General features: G+C 48.7%; 1 protein-coding gene across 6 annotated transcripts in view; it reads left to right on the forward strand.

Moving 5' to 3' along the window:
* Positions 1-21,173, forward strand: part of AP2B1 (adaptor related protein complex 2 subunit beta 1) — a 74,825-nt gene extending 53,652 nt beyond the window's left edge. For all 6 annotated transcript variants that reach the window (XM_065036446.1, XM_065036449.1, XM_065036444.1 and 3 more), the window contains 5 exons: positions 538-667; positions 8,687-8,771; positions 9,497-9,583; positions 17,717-17,871; positions 18,901-21,173. In XM_065036446.1, coding sequence (XP_064892518.1) covers positions 538-667; positions 8,687-8,771; positions 9,497-9,583; positions 17,717-17,871; positions 18,901-18,975 — 532 coding nt within the window. In that variant the 3' untranslated portion in view covers positions 18,976-21,173. The remainder of the gene's footprint in view (positions 1-537; positions 668-8,686; positions 8,772-9,496; positions 9,584-17,716; positions 17,872-18,900) is intronic.
* The last annotated feature ends 1,497 nt before the right edge of the window (positions 21,174-22,670 follow it).

Consider the following 22,670-nt stretch of genomic DNA (forward strand, 5'->3'; position numbering starts at 1 on the left):
ATTCGGGACTAGACAGCTGGCTGTGTTGATTCATTTGTTCTACAGTGCTCTGTTAGAAACCATGTACTCCTCCTTGGCGATGTGTTTGTTCTGCGTTGGCTCCAGTTCTTTCTTTCATGGCTCCCAATGATACAACAGCCGTGCAATGTGTGATATGCTCTACTTCTAGTGCTCTGCAGCTCTGTAAGAGGCAGCCCACAGGCTTGAGTCGAGTCCAGGTGCCACTCCTTGCTGGGCAGGCTGCTGCTCGGCATATAGACCAGTGCTGTGTGGGGAATGGAAGAGTACCCAGATGCTGGTCCCCTGGGCAGGATGGTGCTTGTTGTCAAGGAGACCGATCTGATTGAGTTTCCTGTGTCTTGTCCTGCTTTGAGTGTCTGCTGTGGTGCACATCGAGAGCTGTGTTCCTCCCCAGAGTAATAGCAGGGGCAGCTTGTGGGTAATGGGAACATGAGCCAGCTTGTGCTTGGCAAAAGGAGAACAGGTGTTGGGCAATGCCTTGCTGCTGTCATCACCTCTGGTTTTTCTCTTGCCTAGCTTCGGAGTCATCCCGAGCACCCCCTTGGCCATTCACACACCTCTGATGCCAAACCAAAGTATTGATGTCTCCCTGCCCCTCAACACCCTGGGACCAGTCATGAAAATGGAGCCTCTGAACAACCTCCAGGTAAAGATTGACTTGTTCTGGGTGGGGGGAGATCAGCAGCTGCTCAGCCCAGTTTGGCTCAGTGGAATATTATAAAACTCTAGTAATAAAATACTATGTGTATGGGGTAAACCGTCAGACCTCCTGGATATGGGCCATGAGTCCAGCCAAAACAACTTCCTATTCCTTTTTCTAGTCTCTTCCACTGAAGGCTGAAGCAAGCATTTCTGGAATTTTGTGAGTTTGCCTTTTCAAACACCTCAAACCCACTGTTTGCATCTGTGTAGATGAAGGTCTTTGTCTGCTCCAGTAACACTTTTCAGTAAGCTGGGCGTGAGGTTTGGTTGGGCTCATGAACTGGAGCTGGTCTGAGCAGAGAAAGCACACACTTGTGGTGGAGCTGGCGGCGAGAGCTGTCAGCAAGATTGATGCAATTGAAGGAATTTCGGGAAAGACAGCGACTGCTGAGTGATTAGTATTTCTCTAGTGCTCTTAATTTCCAGGGTGCTTTACAAAGGCATTGGCACACCCCTGCCCCAGATAGCTTAATCCAGTGCAAACAAGTTGTGTTCTGGGAAAGGCAGGAGAGAAGTGACGTGAGCAGATGATATTTCGTTAATGAGGCTGTTGGTGCGTGTCGGAGACAACGTTCCCTAGAAGCAGCTTTTTATCAGATTGGGCTGCCAAGCTGATAAAGACAGGACACATCCAGGGAGGTGTTTACCTCTGGTTTGAACCAGAGACTGCCTCCTTCAGTCCTGGCATGCCTCAGGACATTGCTCTTGAAGTTCTCACCAGGCAGAGAGTCCTCCCTGGAAAGAAGCTCTTCCCCACCGCTGCCGTATGCCCTCTGCCCCTGCTTTGTGGAGATGTTTCTCCAGGATGATTTTCCCAATATCCCAAAAATGTGGTTAATTTGCACTATGGCACGTCTCACTAGCCTGACGTCTCCAGGAGATGGAACTGGGTTGGGTTCCTGTAGTGTAGCCGCGCATAGAGGGGAATATTTTGAAGCATCTCATTCTCTTTTTAGATGAAGAGAATGCAATGGAAGTTACTATTTATTCTGCCTGAGCAACTGTTTTTTTCCTTTCTTTTGACTTCCATTCTGGGGCTTATGACTTATTGATGAGTCTTTGGGCAAACAGCTCGAAATAGCTTCTCTGGCACTCAAACGAGCAGTCCTACACTCCGGCTCCGAGCTCAGTCATGCGATGGGGGAGCGTGCGGACAGTGAATGAATTGCATGTGCTTGTCTTCCACAGAGGGCCCTTCCAGCTTGTGGAAAAGCTGGATTCCCTCTGCATCCAGGTCATGGAGATGAGGTTGCATCACTGCAATGTGGGTCAGCTGTGGTAAAACCTGCCTGCTGCTCTGAGGGAAATTGGGAAGTCTCTAGGAGGTGACAGCACTGATCTGCCTCCTTAACACCAGGGACCCTCTCAAGGCATTCTCAAGTTGCTGCTTCCTTTGATCAGGAGGGAAGTGAAGTATTTGGTTTATTAAATCTCTAAGGGAACTGGAAAACCAGTTTGTTTCTTGTAGCATCTTCTGCTAGAACAAAGCAAAGAGAAAACAAGCTAGGAAACCTCCAGCTACCTTCTATTGAGACAGCGAAGCATTCATTAGTGCCAGACTTAGTTGCTAATTTGCTAGCTCTCTCATTGCCATCGAAGTTGGCTGCCCTTTTACAATTGGGGAAGCTGCCATATGGAGTAATAGTATATTTCTCTGCAAAGAGTTGAATCATGATAGCAGATGCCAAGTTAAAAAGAGCACTCCCCTTACTTTTTTGACAGCAGTGGGTTTGATGGAGATCTGTCATTGCCCTGACAGCCAAGGCTCTGGTTTTGTTTTGTGAGTTCATGTAGAAATAATCTGTCTTGAAACAGTCAGAAATGGTTTTGGTGACCTACTTAGGGAACAATTTATAGCATAATATAGGAGTAGAGAATACAAATGTTCCTGTATTCATTGAAGAACCAAAACACTCATCAAGTTGAATTTGCTTAATGTGGTTTTTCTGAGCTGCAGAACATGGAAATAGATGTAGGGCTGGTTTGAACCTGAGGACCTTATGTTCATCTCCTGTTCTGAATGTTGGTTTTCTGGTGTTTTTTTTTTGTTTAAGTAAGAAGAAAAATAAGTCCTGAAGTAACCAAACTGATAGCTTTCAACCTTTTGTCATGTTAATTAGAAACTTCAAAGACTAGTTGTGCCTTCCTTAGGCAACCATTTCAAAAGTAATGAATTCAGGTCTTGTTCAGGTTATTTTTATTACCGTTCCTAATCTTTCACCCAATAGAGCTGGCTTAATCTTAACTTTTGTAATCATGGAAACAAACTAAAATACTTGAGAAGTTAACAGAAAAAACATTTTTGCAAGAAGATGAGGAAGACTTGAAATATTTTCAGAGGCTTACTTGGGTAAAATATAACTATGGCTTCCAACTGAAAATTCTCCTGTTTGCCAGTCTCCTTGGACCTGTGGTAATGAATAGCAGGCTTCTCCCTCCCATCCCGAAGTTGTACTGATGATCTTCTTGACCTGTTGACTCAGATTCAGCCGCCAGTCAAGCAGAGATTTACTGAAAGCATAAAGCCAAAGTTAGACTGGGCACAGCACTGAAGACTCCAGGCTGGTGACATGTGGGCTGTTACGGTTGTACCTGGTAGAAGAGATGGGGTGGATGGGGTATCCACATGTGAGACCTTGAGCTCTCAAAAAGGAAAATAAATTCTGAAATAGGGATTTGCATTGGTGAGGAATCTTCTTTCCAGATACTTCTTCATCTTCAAGTCAAATTTGGAATAAGAAAATGCCTGGGATGAGAGCCTTTCTATGCTGAAGAGAACCACTGTTCCTATTAAATGCCTTTCAAGGGCTGTGAAAAGCTGTGAGATCAGAATACTCATTTTTTTTTTTCATTTGGGTACATGAGAATTGCTCCCTTAACCCTGGAAACGCATTCTCTTGGGATCCACATTCAGAATTGATGATCAGTGTGTTGCATTCCCCAGTGTTACCTCCTGTCAACTGCCAGGGCTGTTTGTTACAGCCACTGAGCATGCAACTGGAAGAAGCATAGCTTCAGTTTCCCAAAATGCCTGTAAAATGATCTGGTTAGTATTGAAAGGGAAGGATCTGCCAGCTGCTTTTCTTCCTGAAAAGTGACACTTGGAAATGCAGACCTCTCCCTTGCTGCTAAGCAATTTGGGGTGCAGAACGTTGTGTTTTGTTTTATTTTTTTCTTCCAGTGAGTTTGACAAAACATTTCTCTAAAGGCAGACGAAGGTGGAGCTTCCTCATTGAGAAAAGATCAGTCTTGTAAACGCACTAGATCATATTTATCCTTCCATGCTCAGTTCTGCTGTAACTCACCACCTCTGCTCCTCCACTCTTCAGTGTCTCGCTTGCAATGCAGAACCGCTGGAGCTCTCATTCGTCAGAAGTGTTAATGCCTTTTGGGTCACGGATGCAGAGCTTTCGGTACTTGGAAACAGATTTCACACATTCAACTCAAGGCTGAGAATCAGGGTGAGCAGCAAGTCCAGCCAGCAGGTGTTCTCCCTGCAGAGCCTGCTTGGTAAGTTGCACAATATCTGCTTGTGTGTGAGCTGTGTCAAAATTACTGGACCAGCCACCACAGAACAGCCTTGAGTAGCCAGATGTGGAAGGTGCTCTCTTGGGTTTGTTGTCTTGGTTATTTTTTAACATCCTCTACTAGTGAGAGTCTTATTCCAGCAAAGAAGAGAACCCTCCTGGGCGCTCCCTGAATTAAGGACTCAGATCACAGCCTGGCGTCTGCGGCCAGTTCCTCACTCAGCTGCAGAAAGCTGTTGGCTTGACTGCTAAGGGCAGGTCTGCCACATGGTGCAGCACATTTGATAAAAATGTACATTTTGAACTCCAAGTCCAGCCAGGCACACACGAGAGCACAGCCCGCCCCGTAACTCGCTGTTCCCTGACCGTTGACGCACGCGGAGCTGACGGCCGCAGCCAGGACGCGGCGCCCAGCCTGGTTGTCTGGGCTCAGCGCCGCTGCCGGGGCTTCACGCTTGTGCCTGTGGGTAGAGCATCCGCCTGGCAGCGGCTCGTGAGCATCCTTAGGATCCCGAGAACCCTACCTGTCAGACAGAATGAAGGGAGGTAGCTAGCGCTCCCCGGGGGCATCTGACAGCCAGAGCGGCAGACTGTCACAGAACAAACCACGACCTTGTGCTGGCAGAGGTAAAAAAGACTCTGCAGAGGAGAGTTCTTCTCGCCTTAACAGTTTGGCTGTTACCAGACTCTAAAGCAAAACCCAACTTGAAGTAAATCCTTAATTTAGTGTAAGTGCTAATGGGATTCGGAGTGGGTATGTTGTGTGCTTGCTGCTGATGGAAAGCATCTGTGTTGCTTTCAGACTTGACTTTGAAAGTCGGTTCTTATGCTCAAGTCTGGGATTTAAGGCATCAGAAACCTACACTATTGAAGAAAATAACTTAGTGTTGTTCTGATGAGGTGCCTCTTCCCCAAAATACCACATGTTGGCTGTCAGAGGGTTGCATTGTAAGGAAGGACATCAGAAGGGTGCTCATGCTGCAAGGTGAGCCAGTGTGTTCCAGGGGTCGTTTCTAGAGATGCTGCTTCCTCCAGTCAGATCCTGAACAAGACATAAGTAATTGGGAACCCTGTGCCAATTTTTAGCAATCTCACACCTTTTCAGCAGTGAAGCATCAAATGAAAATCTGGCACCTTTTGACTTTTATCCCTTGGAAGTTTTGTGCTCTGCTTGACTAAATTCACAAGGTAGTAATACTTTTTTTTTTGCTCCTTTCAAAACAATCACAAATGGAAAGCCATTTTTATTTAAAATGCTTCTGTTTCCATTCTCAAATGTCTGAAGCTGAAGGTCTTGTTAAAGATTTAGTAGTTCATGTCCAGGTCGACAAGTTAAAGCTGCAAAGCCACAGGCAAAGTTAGTCTATACTAGAGGATTTGTTGGATGCAAATGGAGGTTCCTTTGAAGCATGTCAAACCCAGAGAGACTTCTCCACTACTGGTATCGTCTTAGATGTCGTTGATTGTCTCAGCTCTGTGTTCCCACCTAGGGAGCACTGGATTTTTTTGGCAAGTGGCTGTTGTTAGCTACTCAGTTTCTCACAGGCACTGCTGTGGAGCTGCTTTCTGCCTGCGGTTGCTTTTGTAGCCTGTCTAATGGCATTGGACGCTCCTGATGTGGCAGTGCAAAGGTTGAAGCATGACCTTGGAAAGCTGTTATCAACTGGCAGGGCCTCTTAGCCCCTTCTTGGGACAGGTTTCCCCATCCAGGTATCTGCAGATGCCCTTTCATGGACCAGATGTTGGGGACCACAGTGCTAACAGTTCCTACCTGGCTGTTTTGGGGCAGTATGTGGTGTTGAACGATGCAAGCGAGTCTTGAAAAGCTTACCAGTCTTGTCACAGTGCAATAGGTTTAAGGAGACTGTAGCGTTTTCCTGTTTGCAAAAGTTATCTGTGACAGCTGGTTTCTGCATCATTACAGATACTTGCAAGGTGGCACATGGTGCATTACCGAACCCAATGATGCGGTTGGGAGGAAGGCTGGCGTGTAGTTTGCTTTTATTTGCTGGGAAGAAATTGCACTTCAGAGCATCTTAATTGGGTAGCTCTCCAGAGTATAGCCAAAGCAGCTTACTCAGTATGTTTCTGCAGAGTTGAGAAGCAGGTCAGCATATACCTTTTTATAGCATTCTTATAACTGCAGGAACAGGGTTAGCATATTAATTTGGAGTGTGCCACTAGAACTGTGACTGGCGAGAAGACTCTTCTTTCCAGCCCCTCTTGTAAGAAACTGCTGTTGTATGGCAACAACAATTAGCTACAGAAGCGAAGTAATCTCTGTTGTTCCAAGGCAAGGCAATTAATCATTAAATCAGAGTTGGAAAAGATCTTGGATCACGCAGTGTATTCCCTGCTATGCTTTGTTGTTTTGCTACAGTTCCTTTTATTGAGAGTGTTGTCAAGGCTGATTCTAAATACTCCAACCACTGGAGCTTCTCTCTTCCTCAGGAGAATTTTGTGCTGCTTAATAATTCTCACTATCAAGTTTTTCCAGACGTTTAGCCTAAATTTCTCCTCTTCTGGCTCATCTCCATGACTCACATCCAGGCGTAACATCCAGAATGCTGTCCATTCCCCAGCTCTCCTCTCCCAGCCTCAAAGGTGCATTTCTGGCTCCTCACCCAGTCTGTTCAATCACATTTTGCAGAGGTGAATCACTTAAGTCCATCCACCAACCTGCTTTTTCCCCTCTGCCTCTAGCTCAAACACTGGACACTCCAGCTCCTGAATGTGACGCCAGCAGTCAAAGCATGTGACAGCTCCCTATTACAGAGAACCATTTCTGGTTTTTTCTAGGTTACACCATAATTTACATGGTTTTAGTGGGCTTTATACTAATCCCTTCTTCAGCTGGTTCGCACTGTAGGAATTAAATATAAACTTCTACCTTTAGTGATGGCTGAAAGCCTAAGCCCCACAAGGCTGTCACATCTACCTTTCTGCTGTTCTTTGCACTTCTGGGACCTCCCCAGTTTCTAGAACAGTTCATTCGGGAGCTCAATCTCTACCACTTGTCCTCTGGCTTGCATTCATGTCTAATGAACTGACTTGTGTTTGAATTCTCTGGTTTATTCCCCTCCCTCATCTATCTGCAGCTGTTTTTACCGACATTTGGGAATGTCCTAAACCTGCCACTATGGGATAATAAGTTTTCTCAGCAGAACACTAATGTATGTAATTATGAATGTGAGCGGATTTTGTCTTGGCATAAATCTTTGTAGCAGCAAATTTATTTCTTTGGCTCAGCATTTAGCTTGGTCTGGTTTGTGTTTCAGCTGGGTGACAAACTGGAGAACTCCTCCTGGGGTTTTTCAGTGGAAGTAGGAACTCAGACGGCTCCTGAAATTCAGGGCTCCCCACACAACCTCAATCCTAAGGATAAGTTTCCTTTGTTGCAGCAGGTGTCTGCTGAACTGTGCTCCCATGGCAGGCTATCGATATGCAGGATGATGTGAGGAGAGCATGAGAGGCATGGAAATAAAGCCCAGAGCGACCTTTTTTCCGTGCTTTATTATAACAGTGCTCTTTCTCAGATCTCCGCTTTGCTCCTGCTGTAACATCAGCTCTCTCAGCCTGGGGAACACTGCAAGTGAGGATGCTCTCTGTGTTAGCAGAGATTTGTCGGTTATGTGGCAAGCACGTGTGATAAAAGGCAATCCAGTGCGTCTCCCTGGCTGGTGGAATTTAATGGCACTGAGAATTAAGTCTTTTGTTAAGTGATCTCTTTTTACCTACCCTGATGGATCTGAAACAGGGCTTTCTTCTACCAGGAGTCAGCACCCAGCATGTGTGATTGATTGATAGATAGATGTGACAAAGGTAAAGGCAGAAGACTTGGGAGATGCTGCAAGAAAGGTGCAGGCAGTGGACCAGCTTTTGGCTTTCTGGAAAGTGTCCAGGCTGAGATAGAACCGATCAAGGGGTCTGCGTGTTCAGACATGACCGAGAGCTGGGGGTGAAAATTAAGAATACGCAAGGGTTTGGAGCTGGGGAATTGCAAGAGCGAGATGGCAAAGAGGGGTGATGAAGAAGCTCATGTGCGATATGAGACGTGCTTGTAGCTGTGTGCAGCCAGGGGAGCTGAACATACATCAGAGGTAGAAGAAGCAAGAGAAGGGAGAGGCTGAATGAGAGCAGAAAAGGGCAAGGATGTGACCCCATCAGTGCAGCTGGCTCTCAGGCAGCACCGTGAAATGCTCATAGGAGAAAATTGTGCAGCTTTTAGTGAAAATGGAGTGAGCACAGAGGGGTGGGACTGATCTGCGTCTGAAACTACCCAGAAGCAGTAGTGTCACATTCAGAGCTGACCTCTGCTCGGAGAAAGCACTCTGGGGTACGTGGGCAGGCGATAAGACCATGCTAAATCTTAGGATCCCTTTGGATTTGCAGCTGATAGAGAAAATTTAACCCCCTTGTTTCTTCTATTATAACAGGTGGCTGTGAAAAACAACATTGATGTCTTTTACTTCAGCTGCCTGATTCCTCTTAACGTACTTTTCGTAGAGGATGGAAAAATGGGTGAGTGCTTTTAGGTCTGTGGTCAGCCTCCTTTAGCCAGGCTGTGCTTGCAGCACCCAGCTGGGTGCAGTTGTCCTGTGGCTGAGATTCACGTGGTCTTGACCTTGACCTTCATACCAGCTCATCTCAGCAGCCTAAATTAATCTGTAGGGGTTTGGTATCCTGTCCCTGTTGTCCTGCAACTACAATAGTTATCAGAACCCAAGTTCTCTGCTCTGATTCTCTCTACCAGACAAGAGGTGGATCTGTTTTCTTTGAGGCTGATTTTTGTGGGGTGTTTTTTGGGTTTTTTTTTAAGGTTTGGTTCACTCAATTGGGTCTAGGATTTCCCTCCAGACCACTTTCACTGTTGTTCATGTGTTCCCTGGTCACCTTTATTAACTCTTGTTTCAGCGGTCTGGAAAGTAGCTTGAAAAGCATCTTTCGCTATAACATAATCCTAAATGTGTGGGTCTCCTTGTCAATTCATGCCTGTGTGTGGTTTCTAAACAGCTCATTTGGTAAAGACTCTCTCTGGTTTGGGAACTCCAAAAGACACGAAAGCTTTGCTGCTTTTACAGGAAGATTGAGATTGTTACAGGAGCAAATCCTGGATCTGACCACAGCAGGGCAAAATGTGACCGGAAGATCTTTTGTGTTACTACCTTGTATCATTCTGGTGTCATTTAATTAATACCCTGGTCCTGTGAGGATCTGGGATTGCTGATTGTCTTTCTTGTTTCTAGAGCGCCAGGTCTTCCTTGCAACCTGGAAAGATATTCCAAATGAAAATGAGCTTCAGTTCCAGATTAAAGACTGTCACCTGAATGCCGGTGAGTAGCTTAATTCTACCACACTGAGAGCACTTTTCTTGTACGGTCACTAGACGTCACCTTATTAATAGCATTGTGTATGGCTAACAGGTAGGTGGGTATTGCACTTATGGACAGAAGAGCCTTGGATTCTGAGGCTTGTTACAGTAAAAGCTTTAGCTGGGTCCCTATGAAAGCAGATCTGAAATCCCAGATCCTAAATTTGACCTGTTTCTTCCTTTCATTCTGGACCTTGTATTCGTGTTTTCTCTTTTATACTTTGCTTCTCTGCAAAGCTGCTCTTTTAAATAGAGATGAATGCAATGGTGGGGCTGTTCAGAAATCCTGTCTTTCTACTGTGTATTTCAGGCAAGGTGTTCCAGCCCAAATTTTAACCTGCTTCATAATACTTGGCCAGTATTTCTTTCTGTTGTGAAAGTGCCCTACATACCACTATAAAATGTTTGGACAACTACGAAGGACAGACCATATGGGAAGAGTTTTGTTCTGCTGTTTTTAGCCACTGTATTGATGCATTTTTGACCATATTTCTTCCCATTCAGCTCTGTTTAGTCATCTAGTTGCCTCTGTGATCATCCTACTTGTACATATGACCTTACTACTGCTGAAGGATGAGGGAGTGTTAAAAAAAAAGGTGGAATGGGGCCAGCATAGCAGCTTTGCTCCTGTGCAAGAGGTTCTGGACAGGAGCCAAGTGATTCTGCCGAAAGCTGCTATGTTTCACAGACTAAAAAAGTGTCCCTATTGATTACAAACCCTGTAACCTTTTTATTCTTTCATGTCTGCTATTACACAATGAACACCCTCTTGCTTCAATTGCAGACAGAAACCATGGGTCTCTTTGTGCTCATAATTATTACTATTTTGGAATATAAAAGCTGGAGCATGCAAGAGGGGAGAAAAATAGCAGCTGTTGGACCTTATGACTTGATTTCACTGTGGGGTTTCAAGCAAGAACAACCTCTGCGCCTCCCCCAGTCCTTCCTCTGCTCCCGACGGCACTTGGCATCGCCTCTCCCCTGCACTGCAGTGCTGCTGCTGACGCCTTCTGTCCCGGCCGTGCCCGAGCCGTCCACAGCTCTTTGCATCTCAAATCAGAAGTGTTGGTAGCTTCTCGTGGTCGGCGGTGGGACATAGTGGCGCTGGCTAGCAGAGGATGCAGTTGGGAAGGGTCTGCGCGTGGCTGGGACGGTGAGCGCTGGTGATCCTGCAGCCTGGTCATTAGCCTCTTTTCCCTTTGGAAGAAGTAGTTAGATGCGGGGTGAGAGGTAATGCTCTCCATTCAGGGAGGGTTTGCCAGCTCAAGACCAGCCTGCTCGCCCAGCCGTGCCTGAGTTGGTGATACTCGGTGGAGAACGTGTTTCTCGCTCGCAGGGAGAGCGCAGGAATGTGGGGTGGTTTCTCTGCAGGGGTATCTGCAGCTGTTGCCAGGGCTCAAATGGAAAGAGACTTTCTGCCCTGGATGCGGTGCCTCTCCCGTCCGTCGCTCGGGATGCTGGGGGGTGTGCAGGACCTGCCAGCCTCTTTGGCTTGTGTATGGGAGAAAGTGGGTCATGTCTCATAAACAGATTTCAAACCCAATAGCTCGAGGAGGGAAAACAAGGGAAATCTTGTGTGTTTGTCTTAGCCACTTGGATTTTAACTACCAATGCAACCCTGACTCAGTCTGCTGCTTAGCTTGATTTTATTGGAGCAGTAACCTCCTCTAGTACAGACCATCCTGAGAGCATCAGGCCTGTCTGTACCAGGATCAGCCAAGCCCCAAACCCTGCCGAGGGCTGGGCTTCCAGTATCCCCAGGGATGGAGACTTCTCATAGCCTGGCAAGTGACTGGTGGCACACGTAAAACAAACTGGGTGGGCTCTGACAGCCGAATCCATCTTGCTACTAGTTTATACCAGAGTGTGTGTCTGTCTACATGCTGCAGTAGGGTGATAACCTTTCAAGATTCAGTCTTGATCATTTAAATGCAGTGAAAACAGCCTTGTTTTAAAGCACAAGAATAGCAACTCTGCGTTGGGTATAAAATCTTTAGGAACTTGATCCTTGTGGAGAAAAGGCTGGTTCATGTTCAAAAGACTCTCTCATAGGAGATGCCTAAGCAGAAAAAAGCTCTCAACCTGGGCTGTTGGCAGTTCTGTTGTTCACCGATGCAATACCACCATGTGCAACTCTCATATCACTGTGTAAAATAAGGTACGCAACGGCTGCCGTGGCAGAGCTGCACAGAACAAAGTCTGCATATTTCAGTGGTTCCTAACTAAAATTTAGGAGGTGCTGGGTTTTCACAACCCTTCAGCACAGACAGAAAGCACTGCCGGCTCCGCAGAGGTGTGCAGCCACCGTGTGAATCGTTATCCCTCCTCTCGCATCCGCTCGGATCAGTAATTCATACCGAGCGTGAGCCCACCCACTCGGTGGCAAGCTGCCTCTCAGGCTCGGGGACGCACCGCACCATTCATGCTTCGGTCTCACTGATTCCAGCCCAGCGATGTGAATTTAGCTGTGAGCTAAAAATACCTCTGCTCCCGGCTTATGTGCCCTGATCGTAGCACCACCAGCCACTCAAATCAAGCCGCACAGCTACGGGAAGCGTCAGGGAAAACGGGGCAGAGCATGCTGATCATGAGCCTGGTCCCCGCAGCCCTGGCTTTCCTTCTTGGCTTTTCTTCTCCTCGCCGCAAAGAGCCTTTGCTTTCCTGAGCACTCAGATCCGCGCTGTTTCTGCGCAGCGTGAGAAGCGGGGCTGTAGTTACGTGCAGGAAGCCCCACCAAGCAGCTAAACAGGGGACGCTGATTTTCTTCAAGGGTGAAACTGAAATTTTAATTTCTTTTTCTTTAAACCAAAGTGAAATGGGCTTGGAAGAAGGATTTTTAGGGGGCTGGGTTTTTCTGTCAAGAAAGCAGCTTGTGTATTTCTTGTACATCCAGAGCTGGCTGTCAAAGCGCAACAGTCACCTTACAGCACCTCCTGTGTAAACTACAGGCTTTTCCCTAGGTTATTTCTTTTATTTCTTCAAACATAAAGGAGATAAATCCAGTCTTTTCCATGGAGATGCTTCTGTGTGAGTCTCCCAGGCCTTTGTAGGTAAAAGACCCATCCTGTGCCCATGAGGCAAGCCAAATGGGATTGACTGAAGCTTTGATGGTTTGCAATAGGGATGGCAGAAGAAGCTCCATCCCTGGCAGCTCACCCCGTAATGGGGCACAGAACAGCCAGAAAATCCTGGCTGCTGCAGGAAGCCCACAGCGCCACAAACTGAAGCTGAGGAGAAGGTGCCAGGCTGCAAGGTGAGGAGCAGATACCATCATGGTCAGAGCTTGTTGCTCTGGTCCCTGTCTTCAGCAGCTTTGTTTCCAAAAAGAGGAGCAATACCTTAGAGACCCTCTAAGGTATTCCCACAGTTCCCAGTGACTCAGAGATGAGTGCTTAATTCTGGATGAGGGACCTGGGGCTCAGTTCCCAGTGGTGAGAACTGGAGCTGACCTGAGGCTGCTCTGTAGGGCTGGAGCGAGTATTGTATTGCGGGGCTAAGGTGTACTCGGGATGCACTGCACGTCTTGAATTAATCAGAGCTCTGTTTCATGCATCTGCCTCTTAGGAAGAGGTTGTGATAGTGCCATGGAGAAAACCATATTCAGAAATACAACTTGTAATGAAAACACGAGGTCATGGTTGTACCCCAGTATTCTCATCTCTTACGAAGCCAGCGCTAACCTAATTGATTTTGGTTTTTTTACATGAAAATATAAGAACCTGATGCATCAAAATAGGTTCATAGACTGTTATAGCTCAAATAATGTGGGTGCTGTTGGTGCAGCTGTACCAACCAGGGTTTCCCCTGCAACTGAACATGTGCTAAAGCTAAGTCTGCCTTCTTTACACTGCTTTTTCAACATGCTAAGATTGATTAAATTTTAAAGGACCACCGCATTAAGCTAAGATATGCAAATCAGATTAGCTAAATGTTTTTTAAAAATTCTGCTTACCCAGACCCACAGAGTGAAGGAGGACAGGCTGACTTGCACATGGAGATTCAGTGCCATTAAGCAGGAGGTAATTAGTTGCTGTGCTGCTCAGCAGTTCTAGGCACTTTGGTTTTGCTTGCTTGTTGCTGATCCACAATTTGGTGTGAAAGGACAGCTTTAGTGTTTGGAGTTGAATATGGCTTTATTGGTATGCAGTGGTCACTGTGTTTTTTCCTCCCTGAAGTAATTTGCTAATGCTAGAACAAAGAGAAATTGGATTTTCTTGCTGGAACAACCAGAGGCAAAATCATATGCAAGCTTTCCTGTTTAGGTTGTTGTTTGGGGTTTTTTTTCCTATATGTGCAAATCCAGTATCCTGATCATTTAATAACTTATAGAACCCATGCATATTACATGTCTTGGAAATGAATGTACTGTTGTAATACTGACCAAAATGTCCCCAGACAGGACTGGATCAGAGTTTGCAGATACTCTTGGTATTTGAATTCAGTTCTTGGCTGGATGCTCAGAACCATTCAGGTGTTACCAGAAATGATGCGGGGCGATTTTCAGCTACCACTGCACAAAAGATTGGGATTCAATTTTACTTCCTGATATTTAATGCTTGTTGCAAAATTACATGAAGGTCTAAGTTCAAAAAAGAAATATTGTCGGTGTTGATTCCGAGTTGTGCGTGTCCTTGTTGTTGCCAATTGGTCATCTTGGCTGTTTGAGTTTGGAAGTGAAGTTCTGAAGCTGTATGAGCAGAAGGTTTAAGCATGTCCTTTGCTTACCTAGAAAGAAAGTGCTGTTGGAAAGAACTGGAGGAGACCTTGCTCAGCTGTTCTACCCTGTGTGCCGGTCTTTCCCTGTGTGCTGATTAGTTGTTGGCCTAAGGTAGGGTAGAGAATTCTATTTTAAAGGAAAAAGAAACAAAAAGCCCTGAAAGTTGGACTGATGTCAGTGGCTTCCCTGGTGCTGGTGATGGGGACATCTTTTTGTGTCCTTACAGTGTGCTCCAGAAGGGTTTGGAGAATAAGCGCTGAGCCAAAAGGAAAAGCCCTGCGGAAAGTTCCTTAGCAAGGTCAGATGGAAACGGTTCCATGTTGCAGCAGGACTGGGTGGCTCTGGTTCACAGAGTCACCACATCCCCGTGCGCGGGGAGACGCGTGCCCGGCACCGCGGCTCAGCACAGCCCGGGGCTTCGGTGGGGGCTGCGCTCACTGGGAAGCCAGCAGCTGTGTCAGGACGGGGCTCAGCTCCCTGATCCCAGCAAATATCTCCCTTTTTGGCTTGGTTTTGGTTTTTTTTTGCAAAGGCTGCGCTGTCACATGGCATTAGCCATCCTGCCTTCAGCCAGGCACAGCCTGGCACTGTTGCTTAGCAACTCTGCCCCATCTCCAAAATCTAAAATCCTGACACTCGGGAGCACAGGAGGGATGGGAGCTGCTCCCTGCAGGGAGAGGGGGTGTGTTCCCCAAATCTGTGCTGAGAGAGGGGGCAGGAGGAGCTGGGTGAGCTAAGCATCAGCTTTCCAGCCTGTTTATGGTCATTCCAGATGTCTGGCTGAGACAGGGAACGTTTTGTAGGGTTTCTTGCACTTTTCAGGGGGCAACTGGGGTCAGACAAGGGAGTGGTAAACAGGTATTCCTAGGAGTTTGCCCTGCCTCAGTTTCCCTCCCTACAAGCACTGGAAATCTGCCCCTCAGCAGAGGCAGCAGCTGTTTAAATTGCAAGAGGTGCCATCACATGGTTGAAGGCTTTGCCATAAGAGCAGCTGCTCTGCAGCCCCATCTCACCCACTGTGCCCCCAAAGCAGCAGCTCCCCAGGGGGTGGGAGCACTCCCCTGCATGCCCTCACACCCCCTGATGGTGTAGAAGCCCCACAGCTGCCAAAATTACAGCTTTCCACTTGCAGCCTTGCTTCCGACCCCGCACCTGCGCTCCCTGGGGAATGTCTTTGCTCTGACAGCATCCCACGGTGCAGGGGAAGACTGTTCCTGGCAGAAGTAAAGATTTCTGGGGAATGTCTTGAACCCTTACCAGTATTCCACTTCCAGGACATGTGTCCAGAGGGGCTTCAGACCAGTGAGGTTTAACCTCAGCCTGTTAAAACTGAACAAACATCATCACATTTAATCCCGAGGTCCCTTGGAAACAGCACCGCGCTCTCTCAGCTCTTACGTTGCGCTCTGTGCCTTTGCAATGCCCTGAAGGATGCTCTTGCTGGCGGGGGGGTACAGGGAGGTGGGAGTTTGGGCTTCATTCCTCATGGGGGATGTCCCTGTGAGCAGGGGATGGCTCTGCATGTCCCTAATCTGGGTGAGTTTGTTGTAGAGAGGAGTAGGAGCGGTGGGAGGAGGAGACAGAGGGAATGAGGGTTTTTAAGCAAAGGATCTCATTAGTTACTTATATCTGCCAGTTTCCATAGTAACTGGAGAAGAGAGGAAACCTAAATCCGAGTGCTTCTAGGTAGCTGGATGGCTGAACCCTCCTCGACCTGTGCACAGCTGCTCTGAAGCCTGGAGAGCAAAGAGGTTCAGCCCCACCATGAGTGAAGGGTCTGGGAGCAGCTGGTCGTCAGTCCTTCCCTGGGGAGAGCCAGCGGGTCCGGGTCTCTGCATCAGCCCATGGATTTGTGGAGCACTTTCTTTCCTGCTTTTACCATTCCCTGGTGCATTATCAAACTGTCTTGTCCCTTCTCCAGTCCCTCTGCGCACCAGCACAGACATGTGTCTATTCTCAGATCCAGCACGGGTGCCAGTGGATCTCAGTGTTTGTAGGTGTGGGGATGAATTAGAGCTCCACGGTCACTTTGTGCCGCTTCTCTGTCGCCATCCTGCTCTTCACACTCCTTGAAATGGATTCTGCGTTCCCAGTCTCTTGGCTTTCAGTGCAAATTGGTTTAAGGCCACTTCTCTCCCTTATTTTCTGTCGAAAGTGCCCGACCTGCTGGTAATGAATGGCCCAGCATGGACAGGGTGTTCCTTCCCAGGCCCAGCAAAGAGCTTCAAGGAGTTCAGATTAGATATTAGGAAAAAATTTCTTCACAGGAGGGTTGTGAAGCATTGGAACAGGTTGCCCAGAGAAGCAGTTGAGTCACCATCCCTGGAGGGGTTTAAAAGACACGTAGATGAGGTTCTTAGGGACATGGTTTAGTGCCAAAGTTAAGTTATGGTTGGACTCAAATGATCTTAAGGGTCTCTACCAACCAAAATGATTCTTTAATCCTATGAGATTTTTTTGCTGTGCACCAGGAATGGGAATTTGCCAGTGATGCTTCTCAGGTGCGGAGTCCCCTTCCCTGTGCCTTCCACCCAAAGCGTGAATGTGCCCCTTTTGCTCTGTGTGCTGTGCTGAGAAACCCCTTGGCATCCAGAGGCCGCTGTTCTGCGTCTTCGTGTTCTGCAGATTTGCTTCTGGTCTCGTTTCTCTGAAAGGTCCCTTAGAAATAACGTGTGTCGTGGTTACATCCGCACAGGTCTGCAGTTGAAATCACACATCTCCTGCGAGTGCTAAGGTTGTGCCGTCTGTTAAAACTGTATCACAGCCCTGTGATGTCTAGAGACAGATGTCTATGGGTTTTTACCTTTTCAAGTGATTGCTTTAAAAAAATTTTAAAAAGGCAAGGATTTTTACTACCTTGGTTTGGGCAGAAGTATCTGTGCAGGAGAGAGGGGGAGCAGGATGGAGCTGCTTTGGTTGGGATGAGACCTCAGAACCAGGCACCCAAGTGAGCCTCCTACAGGGATCTTTATTCTTCTCCACCTTCATCTTCTGACTTTTGGCTGCCTCCAGGTTATCCTGCTTGGGGCTTTTTGGGGGTTTTGGGTAGAGCAGAGACCTCTTACCCTCTGAGCTGCAGACTCGCCTTGATAAAGGCAGCAAATCCAGAGTGACCCAGAGCAGTGAGCAGTAAGTGCAAGATGGGCAAATACTTCACAAGGGATCACAGGCTGGAAGGAAAGAGCTGTGTCCATGGAAGCAAATTAGAATTTTTTCTCCTTGTGTCATGTCTGTTCCTGTCCCCAGGGAAAAATCTGGGACAGAAGTCAGCGTTTCCTTGTGCACTTGCATCTTGGGAATGTTCCTCTGGGCTCTGCTGTCTCTGCAGATGATGAATCTGAATTAACAGATGTTTTTTCTTCTTCCTTCTCTCTGAAGACACCGTCTCCAGCAAACTGCAGAACAACAATGTCTACACCATCGCCAAGAGGAATGTGGAGGGTCAGGACATGCTCTATCAGTCTCTGAAACTCACCAACGGCATCTGGATCTTGGCCGAGCTTCGCATTCAGCCGGGGAACCCGAACTACACGGTGAGGGCTGGGATCCTTGTAACTCTCCTCACATGCAGAGCCCTTTCTCCCTGCTTTGCCTAATTGTGCCTGTTTTGGGGGAAAATCTTGCTAATTTCACTGGGGGTTTAGGAATGCCCACTGAACTGGAAAAGAAAAAGTGAGAAACAACAATTACGCTGCTCTGTTACCAGCGAGCTTGGGATGATGCCCACTCAGCAATGCGCAGTTACTTGCCAAGGTTACCCGGAGATAAAGCCAAGAGACATTAGCGAGAAAGCAGTGCCAGGACGCCTTTCCCCCGCTCATAAACAAGGAGAGATTTATGCCCAGCCGCGTTCCTGCGGTGGAGACCGGCTGTCTGGATGTCAGAGCCTCTTTGGCCTCGTGCTGGCGTCAGTCTGGAGCTGGTGGGAAGGTGCTCTATGTCCTGCATCATGCGCCCATACAGCTGTTCTCTTGGACTTTGCTCCCCTTCTGAGGACCTGTGTGTCTGGTATTAGAGGATTTATCTCCTGGTGGAAACTGTTCCAAGCGTTTAAAGAGAAATCCATGGTGTGGGGACCCACAGGGTGAAAGCAAGCATTGGAAGGTGATTTACAGTGTTTGCACAAGGATTGGTGCCGCAAGCCTAGTGTCAGCCTGACTCTTGCTTTAGAGAGGAGTGACAGCCAAGTTTGTGTCCATCAGGGCTGAGCTGGAAATCATTAGAGGCTCCCAGGTTTAGCGCTGTGATTTACAACATGATGGCAGGCAAGTCCCTGGTCTTCATGCCCGCAGGGGCACCCAGATTTGTTAAAGAGGAATGTGGGAACCCCACCATGGCAGTTTGCTTTCATATACCTCCTCCTGCTTGTAGCAAGCTCTGAAAAGGCAGTTTGGTGACAAAGCAGTACCCAGGAGAAATGCTCCGGGTGAGTGTCATCAGCCACGAGCATGATCTGTCCGGTCCGTGCTGTAGGTCAGAGGTTTCCAGTTGCGTTTGTGGAGATGCCAGAAAGCTCCCGCCTTCCTTTGCACCACCGCTAACCTCTCCTCTCCTCTCCACAGCTCTCCCTGAAGTGCCGAGCTCCCGAAGTGTCCCAGTACATCTACCAGGCCTACGATGCCATCTTGAAAAACTAACAGGACATCAGCCTGTGCCTCACCCTGCAGAAGGAGCGGGGAGAAAGGGGTCCCCAAATCCTCCTTCACCACTGGCGCGGGGAAAAGCACTCTTAACTGGAAGCAGCTGTATTCATGTGTAGGATTTCAGTCAAAGGCACTGATTAAACAAGGTAGCAATTAGTATCCACGTGCTAACGATGATAGGGAACAAAACCCCTTTGATATTTTTAGCGTCCATGGAGTTTGTAACCACTGCTTCAACTACTCTCACGTCCCCCTCTCCCCTCACTCGTCCGTTCTTGTGGGCTTCTCCATTTTGTGCCAATGTTCAGTGTTTTCTAAATGGCTTTAGGCGTAGTTATGATTTTGTAAAATACCGCTCATTGAAAGAAAAAACAAAACAAACCACACGTCAGCTCATTAAAAGAAGGCAAGAGTGTTGAAAACATACACTGCACTTTATTTTATATTTTTATACATTTTTTTTGAGTTTTTCTATTGTAATTGGCTTAAAGGGAAGGTGATTCCAAGGAAGTATTGGGAGCCCTGCAGGGACGTCAGGCTCTAGCAGGGTGAGTGTGGCCTCGGGGAAGCAGGAACAGAGCCATCGCTTCGCTCCGTGGAGGCGGATGGAGCCCTAAAGAGAGGGGTTTTTTTAATTACACTTGTGCTGGCAGACTCAGCTCTGCTTTTGATGGTGTGTTTTCACTCCGACCATCTCCCTGGCTCATTAGCTGCTGATCTGAGAAGCGAAGCTGCTCTTGCGTGGGGAGGAGCAAGGTTGGTAATGGGATGGGAGCGGATGGAACGAAGGAAACAAGCCCCCTCCTAGAGCAGAAGGCTCTTGCCAGAGCTCCAGGTGTGCTCTCTGCATCCTCACCCATCTGCAGCCCCTCTTCTTGTTCTTTCCATGCCTGCTATGGCCAGACTGCCTTCTCAGCCGTCCCCGAGCTGTGCCAGTTCCCCCAGTGCTGTGCTGATCCCCGGGGCTGCTGGTGGTAAATCCGAACATGGCAGTGCCGCTTTTCCGCCGGGGCTGTGGGCATCAGCCGTGTCCTTGTGGAGAGGCACTGCTGCTGGAGTGTCCTGGGGAGCAGGGTGGCTCTCCCTGTTCCACTGCTGCCCCCTAAACCCGTGGCTGTGGCACCATGGGGGATGGTTTGGGTTTGGTGGTGCTTGCACCCTTCCCGGGGACTTCAGGTCCCAGCTGGGCTGAGAGTCGAGCAGGTCGTGGAAGCGTTTTTTCCATTTGCAGCTTGGTGAATGGTAACAGGCCAGTTCTTGCTCTTACCCCCTGTCCCGAGCAGCCCCTGGTCCCTCATTTCCTACCTGTCCTTAGGGCCAGGACCGTTCCCCTGCCAGTCCATGCCTGTGGACTCGCCACATTGCAACCACTAAGTGCTGTGACAGCAGCAGTGAAAGCAAAGCCTCTTGCATGTCCTTGCTCCATCCATAGCTTGTCCTGCTTAAACCAAGCCACTAACCAGAGCAGCTTTGCCCTCCCCAGCATGCTTTGACACCACCTCCTCCCCAGCAAGCAAAGCTCTTCTGCATAGCAACCCCCATGTTGTCTTCTTAGATGCCACATTTAAAGTCAGTAAATGTTTTATGGTGGGAGATGGTTCATCAAGGCTTTGGCGCTGGCTGCAACCAAGAAGCCAGTGCTGGGAAAAGGTCACAGTGCCCTGAGAGAGACTCGAGCAGGGCATGGGAGCTGTGGGACCCTGAGGAAGGTGAGGTCTCTCTGTAGGAACCCCTGTGCTCTGGCTGGGGAAAAGTAGGGCAGAGCTGGAGCAATCCATCCCTTGAGCCCTGCCCATGTGTGCTGGGAGGTGATTTGCCCCAGGAACTTGCAGGGGTCACCACAAAAATCATTAACAGAGCCATTAATGAAGCACTGGCGGCACTGAGTGTGATGCTGTGTTGGGGCAGGGGGAGATGTTAGAGGGTCCGGGAGCAAACACTGAAGCCTCCCTCCACTAAACAGCTGGTGTAGCTTCGATGCAGGGAGGGGATGCTGAGCATCCCCTTCTCTTGCCAAATTCCTTCCCAGCTTTTCGGGCGTGTGGGTGTCTCTGTGCTGCAGGGCAGGGCCAGGGCCCGGTCGGTGGCGTTTCACCCTCCTCTCCCACCATGCCGCTCGTTCGAGTGTTCGCGTATTTGTGTTGCTCTTCAGGCTTTACCTGCCGTCTGTGTCAATAAACTCATTTCCATGACGCTGTGGCTGTGTGTGGCTCTGTGGGGCTGGGGAGGATCCGATTCCCCTGCTTCGGCCCCTGTCTGCCGGAGCAGGGCTGAAGCCTGGGTTTGTTGGACTGTTCACTTTCTGGGAGCCCTTTAGTCCTCCTCTTTTCACCATCCACTTCTCTTCTACAGCAGAGGTCCCCCAAAACAGCTTCTAGGACTTGCATGGTGAGCAGGTAGCAAGTACCCATGGTCCTCTGCCTCAGGCTGCTGCTGTCTTCTCATCTTGAAGGGCGGCAGAAAAAGGACCCTGGTTTGCAGGGGACACTGGTACCTTGGCATGGACAGCCTCTGAGGAGTGGGAGGAAGATGGGTGTTCCCATTTAGCCCATTTTGGGCCCCAGGTGGGCTGTGTGTAATGTGACCTTTCCATATGAGTCAGTGATGCGTTTGGATTGCTCTGGACCAGTGCTGGCATCTTGCAGAGAGCTTTACCCTTGTTTGTCCTGTCTCAGGCAGGATGGGTTTGGCTGCAAAACCTCCACACTGGGCCAGAGCCAAGCTCAAGCAGCACCAAACTCAGCCCTCAAAGTGGCCAGAAATGCATTGACACAAGCAGAAGGTTTGGGAGGTGCTGCTCTCCCACAGAGCAAATCTCCTCCCCTGCCCAGCTCTGGCTTAGCAGCACTTGAAGACTTGATAACGTCTACGGCCTGAGGACCAGGGGTGGCAGGTACTGACTGTATCAACCTTTGGTGCACTGCCCAGGGATGGTTTTGCATTAGAAACTGGTGTATGTGTCAAGTATTAACAGTGACAGGCTGGTCTGGTGTTACTGGTGTTGCTGTGATGTCTGTTCACGCAGCCCTGGTGTGCCTGGGATGGGCTGCACACCCAGCCCCTGGGGATGGGATGGGATGGGATGCCCATTCCCCACTGTGGATCTGCTCACTCCATGGCAGAGCCTGGGGCAGTGTTTGGCCCAGCAGGAACAAATGCTGCTGTGAGATGCTCAGGGCTAGGCCATGTCGGCCACTGCCCCTTTCATGTCTTGTGGCAAAGGGAAAGGTTTATCCCTCCCGTGGTTGTGCCAGGGGCTCCTTGGGGAGAAATCAGTCTGTACTTGCTTATGCCCTGTAAATGGGGACACGGCAACCCCAGGCCCTGCTGTACTAGGCAGACTCTGTTTGCTTCAGTGGCATCGTTAGCCTCTGGTGCTGGGAGCTCAGGGGACACAGTTGATGCTCCGGGCTGGGAGCTGCAGTGGGGCTGGATGGTCCCCATGGCCATCCCTGTTCCTGAGGCTCCAACTGTGGGGCAGGGACCTCCCAGGTTACTCCTTGCTGCTCTGGCTGGAGATGAGGCCAGCCTTGCTGTGCTGGGAGGGCTCCCCAGGACCCCGCTGCTCCTGCCGGCCTCACACACATCCTGCCCCACACCAGTACCAGCAGTGGGAGACAGCAGGTCCCCAAGTCCATGGTGCAGCATGGGGAGAGGCAAGGATTTGCCCAAGGATTTTGGAGGCTGTG

Source organism: Columba livia, chromosome 20 (assembly GCF_036013475.1).
Source record: "Columba livia isolate bColLiv1 breed racing homer chromosome 20, bColLiv1.pat.W.v2, whole genome shotgun sequence".
NCBI lineage: Eukaryota > Metazoa > Chordata > Aves > Columbiformes > Columbidae > Columba > Columba livia.